Below are 11,891 nucleotides of genomic sequence, written 5' to 3'. Positions count from 1 at the left end.
TGTTGGCAGCTCAGCGGCAGCTCAGCTCGGGCCATAAATCAAACCGGGGGCCCTGTTGCTCAGAGCTCAAACTCTTGAGTGAGCTCTTAACCAACTGAGCCACTCGGTCGGCCTGGTAAAAGTTCTTTTCTGTTCTCCGCAATGTCTTTGTTTCATCCAGTCTCATCCCTCCCTCCATATTTGTTTATCTTGGTTTAGATCTTTCATGTTAGAAGCATTCATTGGCTGGTAATCCTTGGTGGCACATTCCTGCTTATGAGTGAGTCCCTGAAAACCTGATTGGGAGCTCTTCCACTGGCAGACATTGCTTTAGGACAATTGTGTAGGGAGCTGGCCATCATGCTGTTGGTCACTAAAATGCTAATGTGGAGGTCTTTTTCATTTTAGAATTTTTCAGCTTCTTCAGAAAAAAACCCTCAAATCTCCAGCCTAGAGGGGATGTACTTGGCTGCTGGTATTTTGCCTGAATGGGGTACAGGGTTAACATTTCCAGCAACAGACCTTCAATAAATCCTTTTGTTTTTAGTCCCTTGTCTAACTCTCGCCACACACAACACCCATCACCTCTAAATCCCACACCCCTTGGAAGTTCCGTAGGACAAGGCAGCTGCCTCTGACTGCATGTTCCCTGTGGACACTCTAACTTTCACCTTCCTTCTCTTCTGCCTTTTTCCTCTGAGAATTCTGTAGCTTTCCATACTATCGATGTGCCCTCACCTGTCCTCTTTGTTCTTGTGAATTTATGTATATTAGAAATTCTTTTTCTGTCTTTTTAAAGGGATCTCAGGAGGCAGAGGACATAAAAGCTTATGCTTAATGCATCATCTTTAACTTTTAATCACTGCTTCATTTACCACATAGAACTGTGCTAGAACTTAGAACAAGCACTTGTTGAGTGCTGAGCGACACTAGACAGTCTCTCAGCTCTGGAATAGATGGAGAAAGAACCTCAGTCTGAAGAAACCCTCAAATTCAATAAGGCAGGGATCATTTTAAGTTATCTGGAGCTGTATCTTTTCTCATTCATCTAAATTTTTATTTGACCACTTTGAATCTAGAGTTTTCTAATAGTGTGCCTTCTTTTTTAAAATAACATCTTCAAAATATAGTTAAATTTAAATTTTTCGTTTGTAGAGTGAAAGGAACCTGGAGAGTAGCTATCAGCAGTTAAGGGATCTGAAATCATTTGTGACTGTAGCCATAAAGACGGAAACCTACAAGCTGGAAGGCCTTCCGCTCTCTTACTGTCTCTGGCACTTTCCACGAAGAGTTCATTAAGTGATGGGCACTAAGCATCACGAGAATTTGTCTCTAGCAAGTATTTACGCACAAAATAGAATGCACCTGAGCGGAGCCTGGCAGACAGTTTGAAGTCTAATTGTTTAGGTCATGGGAACCATCTCAAGTTAAGTGTCCAGTGACACTAACAGGACCTGAATCTGGAGAGAGTGAGTCCTACGGGGTTATATAGAGGGCAAGAATATCACCAAGTTTTGTGATGCCAGGAAATAAAAAAGAGCCAACTGATATTTGATGTTCTAGGAAGTACAAATTTCACCTCAGAAGCAATTATATACTGTGATATCCCCAAACATTGGAACCATTTCCATTCTGTATGAGATATTTTGTCATTGATTCTTATTGAAGATTAATCTTGGACGGATTCAGTTGCAAATTAAATAAGCACTAATTGGCTTGCCAGTCTTTCAATAGCCACTGCAAGTCACTTTTATATTTGCTTGTAATTAGTGTGGGTTTTCCTAAAGGTCACTGTGTAGAGACCTAGCCATTATAAATGTGTAGATGTACATTGGTAGATGAAATGCGTGTAAGAGCAGAAAGAAAATGTATTTACTGCTTCAAAGCCAGTTTAATTAATTTATTAATACTGAATTAAAAGTAACTTAAGTGCTTAAAAGCTGTAAGTTCAAGACAAAAAGCTTGTCTATTTGTTTACAAGAATGTTAAACCATGATATGTATTTAGTCAGTAAATGTTTATTCATTTCCTTCTATGTCTTGGGTACAATTCTAGATGCTAGGGTGATGGCAGTAAACTGAACATGCAGAAATGGCTGTTCTTCTCATGCTTACATTCTAGTGGGGAAACAAAGATAATTAAAAAAAAGTAAAATTCATGGTATGTTAGATGATGACTCTAAGTACCACAGGGAAAAGGAATACAGAGAAGAGAAAAGGAAGAGCCCAAATGTGAGGTCACAATAAGTGATGAGGGATGGTATCAAAGAAGGCCTCACTGAGGAGCTAGTTAAGCAAAGGTCTGAAGGAGGTGAGCAAGAGAGCCATGTCAGTATCTGGGGAAGAGCATTGCAGGCAGATCCCAGCCCGTGCAAAGGCCCTGAGGTGAGCGTGTACCTGGTATGTTTGAACAAGCAAGGAGGCCAGTGTGGCTGGAACTGAGACAGTGGGGGCAGTGGTTATAGGAAATGTGAGAGAAGGAGACGGGGAGGTAATGGGGAGCCAGATCATGTCTGTAGGCAATCAAAAGTACTTTGTCTTTTCATCAGAGTGAGATCAAAAGCCTTCCAAAGAATGGTGCAATCTGACTTATTTAAAAAGAATCAATTTGGCTACTGCTTTGAAAGTAAACCAAAGAGAACAAAGGGTGGAAACAAGGATACCAACAATAGAGAAGTGATGCCTTGGGCCAGAGTGGTAGCAGTGGAGATGCTGAGAATGTTTGGAATTTGTATAGATCTCAAAGGTAGAGCCAATGGAATTTTCTGATGGATAGGATATAGGATAGGAGAGAGAGAAGCCAGAATGACTCCATGATTTGTGGTCTGCAACTAGAAGAAGGGAGTTGCCATTTCCTGAGATGGGAAGGCTGCGAGCAAGGCAGGTTTGGAGGGAGTGAGCAGGGATTCAGTTTTGCACAGATCAAGTTTGAGATGCCTATTAGATATCCAGGTGATGATGTCAAGTAGACAATATGTTATAAGTCTGGAATTTGGATAAGTTGCCTGAATAGGAGATTTCTGTTTGGATATCGTAGGTAATATGCAAAGCCATAGGAGTGGATGAGGTCACCAATGAAGTGAATGATGATAGAGATAAAAAGAAGACCAAAGATGGAGCCCAGGGGCACTCTAACATTAAGAGGTGAGGAAGAAGAGGAAGAACTAGAAAAGGAGACTGGGAAGGAGCAATCAGAGGAAAGGAGAAAGACCAAGAGAGGGTGGTACCTTGGAAGCCAAAAGAAGAAGGTGTTCCAAAGAGATTGGAGTCATCCACTGAGTCAAATGCTTCTGAGATAAAAACTAAGAACTGGCCATTGGATTTAGCAACTGTGGAAGTCACTGGTTCCACAGTTCACTGGCATGGTGGGAGGTGAAAACCTGACTGGGCTGAGCATCATAGAGATTGGAGAAGAGGATTTAGAACTGTAGCCAACTCTTTTATGATGTCTTGCTGCAAAAAGACACAAATAAATATGTCAGAAGTAGATATGGAGTGGAAGGGGTATTTTAAAATTATAAATGTTTCCATATATAGCTCTAAAAGATGAAGAATCTCTTTAAGACAAAAGAACACCGGAAGATAATAATAACTCTTTAAAGTCATCAAATATTCAATCAGGCAAGGTAGTTGTCTCATTGGAGTCAGGATCCAGATAGACCTACGTATTACAGCTGATTGATGCATATTTTAGGTAACCTTTAATCTACAGGCTCAAGATGGCAGAAACTGTAGCACATCTAAATGCTGATGGAGGATCATCTGTAAAGAGGAAAATATAGATGGTATAGGACAGAAATGAGAGGATTGCTAAAGAAATGCCCTTGAATTGCTGAGAAGGCATGGGATGGAGGACCTGGTGAAGGGGCCAGCCTTCAAAAGGGACTTAAAATACAGGAGAGGTCACAGAGGAGTGGACATAGATGTAGGAAGATGGGAAGATGTGGTGGCGGGAATGTTCTTCTGATGAATTTCCCCCTCGATGAAATGGAAGTCAAGGTGATCAACTGGGTGTGAGAATGAGGGAAACGCACAACAAGAATTGAGGAGAAGGGAGGCATTATAACATGTTCATCCAGGAGAGTGGGAGAGTGAATACGGAAATGGGATGTCATTGCTGTGTAGCACTTAGGCCTCACTTGTGGTGAATGATTTAAAGTGAAACCACGTGCCATGCTCATATGCAAAAGTCCAGGCCCATAGCAAGTGACTTGTTGGATTTAACAAAAGTAGGGCTTTTCTAGGGAAGGATTATAAGAGAGAGGGGCAAGGTAGTTAGTTGGCTATGGATATGTGTCAGTGTTTATAATGATAGACCATGAATTTAAGCTGCTTCAGGAAGCAGTTGAGGCGATGACGAGGTGAGAAATAGTGCAATATTAGTAATGGTTGTAGATTCTAGTGGGACAAAAGAATTGAAGGAATTAATATACTGGAGGGAAAGACAGGGAAAGACAGCAGGATGTTTGCTACTGAGATTATGGAGGGTTTGTAGTCAGGGGTAATGATGAGCCTACGATATGGTCATGGAAATGAAGTTTGGTGGTAAAGTGGAAGGCAAGTTTATTGGAGGAGTGAAGGTCAGGGGCCCAGTATAGGAAAGATGATCTATATGGATATTGGATTCACCAAAAATTCTGAGAGGAGTATTGTTAGAGAAGTCAGTAACAGTGGATCAGTAGCTGAAGTCTTCAAGAAATGAGACAAAATTACTTCGGAGTTCATGGATAACAACCCCAAAAGATATTTGGGTGGTAATGTCTGATGGCATGAGAGTCCAAGTTGGGGAGGGGTTTTAAGGAGGAGGGAGAATAATGGTCCAGAAGCAACAATGAGGAGGAAGGAAGTTGTCCAACTGAATTCCATTTCATATAAATTGTTTATGCTTCTATGATGTGAGTCAGTAATTAGCATGTTTTAAAATTAGATCTTCTACTTTAAGATCTCTCAAAGCTATCGGTGCCCACAAGTAAATGTCTTTAATTTTCTCACATGAGGATTGAAGTGCAACATGAATTTGCAAGTTGCTCATATGTATGACTTAGAAAGAAAGAGGTGTTCTTATTGTAGCTTATGCCAAAACAAACTTGGTGAATAGAAAAGCAAAACTGTTCTTTCCTCGTCTATTAGTTTGGCTTGAAATTCATCATTCGTCAAATACTGAGTGAGTTTCTTCGATGTGCGAGACCTTATGTAAGGCACCAGGGTTACAACAGTGGCAAAAATAGACAAAAACCCCTTCTCCCATTGTCTACAAGTGGAGGGAGACAGAGAGTGAACAAGTAAGTAAATGTCTACAATGTCTAGTATGTTGGGCGGTGATGAGCATCATGGAGAAAAATAAAGCAGGGTGAAAAGTGGTGGGCACTTGGCCAATTTAAGTTGGGAATTCAGGGAAGGCCTCAGTGAGAGCTTATATTTCAGCAAAAACTTGAAGGAGGTGAAGGAGCAAGCCCCCTGGATATCTGAGGAAAGAGCCTTCTAGGTCAAGAAAACAGTGAGTACACAACCCGTAAGGTGAAGGTGAGAACATGCCTGGGGGGACCTGTTCAATGTGGTTGGAGTAGAGTGATGGGGAGGAAGGAAGTAGGAGATGGGATCAGAGATAATGGGTCGTGGGTGGGGGACAAATGGCATAGGTCTTTGAAGGCTATTTGTGAGGACTGACTTTTTTTTGAGTAAGATGATAAAGAACTGGATGGTTTCAAATAGAAATTTAAGAAAGTTGATCAAGCGAAGTTGGAGAATTACAACAGGTGCAAGAATCATCATACTCGAAAGGGGTTGATATGGTGTAAAGAATTGCAAATGTTTATGTGACTTTGAGGATCTTTGCAATAACTCCATCACTTCTCTGCTACCCAGAGTCAGCCTGCTAGTTGGGGAATGCTCTGCCAATTTCTCAGTAATTATGAAAAGTAACCCTATCATTATAAATTGCTGTGACTTAAAGTATTCATTGATTTTCCTCATGTTGGTGGCCATGGTAGTAAGAGATGCTACTGATCAATAAATTTGGATTTTTGGGGGAATCACTTGTCTTGAGTTGTTGACACAACTCTGGTCTGAAGATTCCTAGGGCTGAAGTTGGCCATCTTGTTCTCAGCAAAGAGCCTGTGTGCACACAATTTTGGAAAGGTAATTGTACTTGCTTTTCAAATTCCTCTGTGACCTTCCTCGGAGCTCTCATAGATTTCAGAAAATTGTCGCAGGCCCTCTCCTTTGCTGTGCCTCTGAGGATGTGGGTGTGTGACTTAGGAAGGACGACCTGGTTTGGTTGCTTTCTCGGCAACTCAGCTCCCTTGGCCTGAGTCTGGCTTGGTGCCCAAGCCGGGCACTGCAAAGGTCTGTTTGTCTTTGCAATTCATTTCAGTCTGTGAGCAGAGCCGCTTAACCTTCTCTGGGTTCCCACCCCTAGGAGGTCTCCTTCCTCTCCAAGAGAGGTGCTCCAAAGGCTCTGCTCAGCAAGCACAGAAAGGTGGACAAGGAACTCCAGGCTGATTAGGTTTTTGGGCTCAATTTCCCTCTCCCCTGAGGGAGGTCCATTGCCTGCCAAAGGTACAGATGAGCAGTCCCTGTGCAGTGACTGGGACAGAATATCTAGGACTAAAATTATAAGGGATGAGGGTGGGCAGAGGCAAAGTGAAGAAGGCTTGGGGGTGAGCTGCAGAGGGCCACACACTGTAATGCGTTATGCAGCTATTATCAATATTTCCATGGTGACCCTTCAAGTGGGTCGCTGTACAGGCTGAGTCAGGTCGTGTTCCCCACAATATGACTTCAACACAATACACATTTCAGACTTTGGCCCAAATTATGTTTTTCTTTCCTTTTATTTTGTTCTTTGAACACATCCTATGCTTTCCTGTAGACTTACCTTTTGTCCTTTTTCTCGTAATTCTATGTGTTGCCACCTCTACCCCTCATCTAAGCCCATCTTGAATCCCACCTCCTTAAATGAGGCCTTTGCTGGTTACCAGAAATGGTGTCTTGATTCTCTAAATATCTCTTATGGCTCTTTTTCCATTAAACTTAGAGGATAGCTATGTATTCACATTTCTCCTGAATTTGATTATAAGCTCTTTAAATGCAGAGGCTGTGTCTTATCCTTCTAACTTTCATGGTGTTCAGTAGGTGCTCAGTAAAATGCCTGTGAATAAGTGAGTAAATGAACATCTTGCATGAGTATGTTTCAGATTAGCCATTTCTCCTTAGAAATGGAAGAAAAAAGGGTAAAAGAGGATAAATTGGGATAGGGAAGGGTTGGTAGTTAGGACAAAATCTGATTTTTATTTAGGCCAGAAATTGTATCCAGGATCACAACTCATTAATAAAAAGACATCCCAATTAAAAAAATGGGTAAGATATTTGAACAGACACTTGATGGAAGAAAATATACAAATGGCTAACAAGTGCATGAAAAGATGCTCACCATCATTTATAATCAGGGAAACACAAAGTAAAGCTACTTTACACCCATTAGAATGGCTAGCATAAAAAAAGATTGACAATACAAATGTGTTGGCCAGTATGAAACTCTCCAATCTCACTGGTGCGAATAGAAAATGGGACAACCATTTTGGAAAACACTTTGTCAGTATTTTCTATAAAGTTAAATATACATTTATCCTGTGATCTGACAGTTTTACTCCTAGACTTTTACACTAGAAAAATAATAAGATATGTTGTTGTCTATGGAAGGGTGGGACGTGAGGGAACTTTCTGGGTGATGAAAATGTCCTAAGCCTTGGCTGGGGTAGGGTAATATAGTTTTGCTAAAATTCATCAAACTATACACTTGAAAGCTGTATATGTTATTGTATATACTTGTAAATTATATGCCTCAACAAAAAAATAATTTTGCCCAGAATCAACCTAAAAATCTGTGTATTCAACACACCTGTGGACTGCAGTCATGCCCAAAGGAACCGTGCCACAATTTTTCAGCCATCTAATAGTATGAACTTGTGAAGATTATTAAAAGTCAAAAAGAATAATATAAAAGGCTTATTTTTCTGTAAACCAAGATGGCAGTGCCATGACCCTTCAATTTTCAAATGATTAATTTGATCAACTAATAGCAACAAAAGTGAATTTTAAAGTTTATTTTTATTGATACGTGTAATGTAAACTCAAGGATATTATCACAAAGATTTCTTCTTCTTAGGAGATACTTATAATAGTAAAGGAGATTATTGTTATATAGTCATTTTCAACAGTAAGTTAAATGCTTGTTAGTGTGAGTTACATAATTTAGACCTTAGAGAACTCTTATTGTGGAGGGCATTGCATTTCAGTGTGTTCTTTCATTTGGGATTATAAACACCAAGAGCTTGTCTTTCAAAATAAGATTAAAAGAAAAGTAGATAATAAAAAATGAAAAGTACAAAAATAGAAAATGAGGTTGCATATCTTGATTAAAAAGTCAATAAGTAAAAAATGTTATTAAAAGAAATTGAAAAGCCTTTTAAAAAAAGAGCAAAAATTGGAGACTAGATCTAACTGCAGAGGCACAACCTGTTGTGCCTGTTTTAAATTAGATTCTTTTTTGAGAAATTACCTTGAAAAAAGGTGATAAATTAAGTGAGCGAGTTTGACTGCTTTTGTCAACTGTTAGAGATGAATATATTCTTTCATAAATACATTTATGAGGCAGAAATACACATGCCATCTAATTCTCTTTATTTAGATGGATTTTAAGATTTTCCAAGTTTGGCTTTTACATCAAATCACAACCAAATCATGGCAATTTGATATTCAGTTACAATTTATCAACTATTTATTGAATACTTGCTGTCTTCTCTTTTGAAACCAGGGGATTACAAAAAGTATAAAACATAGTCCATTTCCTCTAGGATCTTAAAAACTAGTTATGGGGAGAAGATATGTGGGAAATAAAGTAATGACAATTTTGACAAAAGTTCAAGACAGGAATTAAAGTGATGTCACAAGGCTACCTATGATTAATTAACACATGCATTTTAAGACGACAACTACGCTGGGAATTTGAAGAAAGATACTGGACATTTCGTTCATTTCTTACTTTCTTCCTATTGGCCTCCCAAATGCTGCCATCTCATTGTCCTCTCCTCCTTATCCTTTGTGGCTTTCTTTTTAAATTTAATTTCTATTAAAATAATGCATGGAGCTCTTTTTTAAAAACCAAATTATAATACACACAGCAGGCCCTTGTGTGCAGCCCCTCCCTGCAGTCTGCTTTTTGAATTCCCAGAAGCAACCACTTTCAACTTCCAGTATTCTTTCCATAATTAAATATTACTTGATTAATTGTTTTTGATTCACCCACTGACTCCCTACTATGGAAGATGAGGATTAGCTCTCTTCCGTCACCCCCCAACCCCCCAACACACACATCCCCTGTCCTGACACCTCCCTCTATTTTACTGAAATAGTTTTAGGACATATTTGGTTAAACCCATATTCAGTATTTGGTTATTATAGTTCTGCATATTGTGACTCATTTCATTTCTTGTGTGACTTTTTGTTTCTTCATGAGATGTCTGTCTCTCTTTTCTTATTAACATATCTTGGTTTGAGTGGAACTCTTGCTAAGTCTTACCATGTGCCCCAAAGTTCTATAGAACACTTCTTAAACCAGTTTTTCATAGTCAATCCTGTCAGATAATCTAGCAATCCCTTTTTATTTCTAGAACTGTCCCTTGGAGCCCTCCATCCTTTAGCTCTGAGGTAGACTTCTTAGTCTCAAGATTTCTAGGAACTCCCTTTTTGGCCATCCTGGGCATTCTGTTTGTTTCTTTCCTGTGTTGATCAATGCTTCTGAATTCCTCATTTCCCCCTTTCTTGGTTGCATTGAGAGGGACCAAAATGGAAGGCAAGGGGAGATTTGGAGGCTCTTGTCATCTAGACTAGTGCTATTTAAAGTGTGGTGCCCATTGGCTGTTTCTTATGAGTCTTTGTTAAGGTAAGAAGCTTGTATAGAATGTAAGCCAACTACTTCACTAAGTGCACTGTTGAGTTTAGGCAACTTTGCTCTCACGGGAAGACTTTTTCCATGAAGGAAACTGTGCTTTGATGTACATTCTGGGCCAGCCATTCACCTTATAGGGGACCCATACTTTGAGTGATTTGGCATACACCATTTGTCTTCAAATTTTTTCAATGTTGTGTATGTATAAGTAAAAAAGTTTGAGTATGTACGTTTAACATACGTATGTTTATGAGCTCTGTACACATATCACTGTAATACCATGTTATGCACATTATGAATATACTAAATGTACATTTAAAAGGATAAGATGAAAATAAGTAACATTTAAAAAACTACTTTACTAAAGTGAAAGCAATTAACTAAAGTGGAAGTTGTTATATATACTTCACTAATTTTGAGAATCGTTGTTTAACCTTTTCTGATACAGCTCTTCAGAGGTCTGCTTCTTGTTCAGTTGATTTCAGTTTTGGTTGAAATGGTTGTCTCAATTGAAAAAGTTACCTCATAAAGATAGATGATTCCAAATGGGATAGGACAGGCTTGGCTGTACTTACTAAATTAAGATTCTCATCTTTCAATCCACTCCAGTAATTAAATACATGTTTATATTAAAATTTGTATTCTCAGATGTCAATCAGTTGTTTTTGCAAACTAATCTGAAGGGTTCCATTTTCGTATTTTATACACATGGATTTTAAACCCATTTCAACTCTTTATTTGAAAGACTTAATAACAAGTTAAAATTTAATTTTTCATTTTAATAGAACAGAATTTTTATAAGTGACACTCACCATTTTCATCAGGAAAATCACATAACATGGTAATGCTCCCAAATACTTGTTTCTAAAGGCCCTTTCCAAATCACAAATTTCTTTAGAAAAGCAACAACTTTCCTCATGCATTGGTGAAGTGTCACCTTTATCTTGAAAGGATCTGAATCAAACTGTTGTTTATACTCTTCCTTCTCTGTGGCATGCACTGTGCAGTGCACATTCACCGACATTTTCTGTGCCACCTAGAGTGCCTTCATCCTATTTGTAGACCTCGTGTCTCAGAATTCTGCAAACAGCAGCCATTCAAAATGTCTGTTTTGTTCCATAAGAGGGCCTCCATGAACGTTCACGCCAAGGTGGCTGTCTGATCAGACATCAGGATGTCACAGTGGGGGGCATGGAGCCTTTGGGCATGAGTCTCAAAGAACAAGCACTTTCTTCCAAGCAGTAGCCTATACAGCTGGGTAGAAAAGTACTGGCAGAAGGCTTTATCTAAGACAACAATATTCCCTATCCACGAACATCAGCTGTTCCTCTTAATGCCCTCCTCCCTTCCAGAAAAAGGAAAAAGAAGAGAAAAAGACTGAAATATGCTTTTGTATGTCTTACTCACAGCAAGTTTGGTCCATGGTATACTCCTCCAAATGCATCTTTGTCAATAACTGTCAGGTATTTATTCTTGTTCAGGTAACTAGAGAGAGAGAGGGAGAGAGAGGAGAGAGAGGGAGAGAGAGGATTAGGTGAGGTTAAGCAAATGCATACAAATACCAAAATAAAATGTGAGCATAGTCCCCCGTAGCTATTAACTGGTTTTTAAGAATTTGGAAATTTAAGAATTAACTTCTTCTGGCTTATGCACCAAAAACATTCTAGATTTCAATTATGCAAAGTTTATACATATTAGTTATGGCAGAAGTCTTTGAAAGTGAGCATGTTTATGATCTAGTTTGCATATCTAATTTTACAAAACTTGCCTAATTCTCTATTTACCTAGCCAGTGGTAATTGTATTTGTCAGTCCTCTTCAATACCAACTGATTTAATTTTTCCCCCAATATTGATCAGTATTCCCATTCACTTTTTTTTTAAAAGATTTTTATTGGGGAATTGGGGGATGGGAACAGCGCTGGGGAATTGGGGGAAGGGGAACAGACAAGTTGCTGTCATTTTG

At 39.1% G+C, this 11,891-nt stretch overlaps 1 protein-coding gene across 1 annotated transcript in view; it reads right to left on the bottom strand.

Annotated features, from left to right (window-relative positions):
* TSHR (thyroid stimulating hormone receptor) overlaps window positions 1-11,891 on the bottom strand; it is a 113,489-nt gene that overhangs the window by 12,903 nt on the left and 88,695 nt on the right. The window contains exon 7 of the mRNA XM_019646220.1: window positions 11,335-11,412. Within this exon, the coding sequence (XP_019501765.1) occupies window positions 11,335-11,412 (78 nt within the window). The remainder of the gene's footprint in view (window positions 1-11,334; window positions 11,413-11,891) is intronic.

This window comes from Hipposideros armiger, unplaced genomic scaffold, assembly GCF_001890085.2.
Source record: "Hipposideros armiger isolate ML-2016 unplaced genomic scaffold, ASM189008v1 scaffold_99, whole genome shotgun sequence".
Lineage (NCBI taxonomy): Eukaryota > Metazoa > Chordata > Mammalia > Chiroptera > Hipposideridae > Hipposideros > Hipposideros armiger.
The sequence above is the reverse complement of the archived record's forward strand: the minus strand, read 5'-3'. Positions and strand labels throughout refer to the sequence as shown.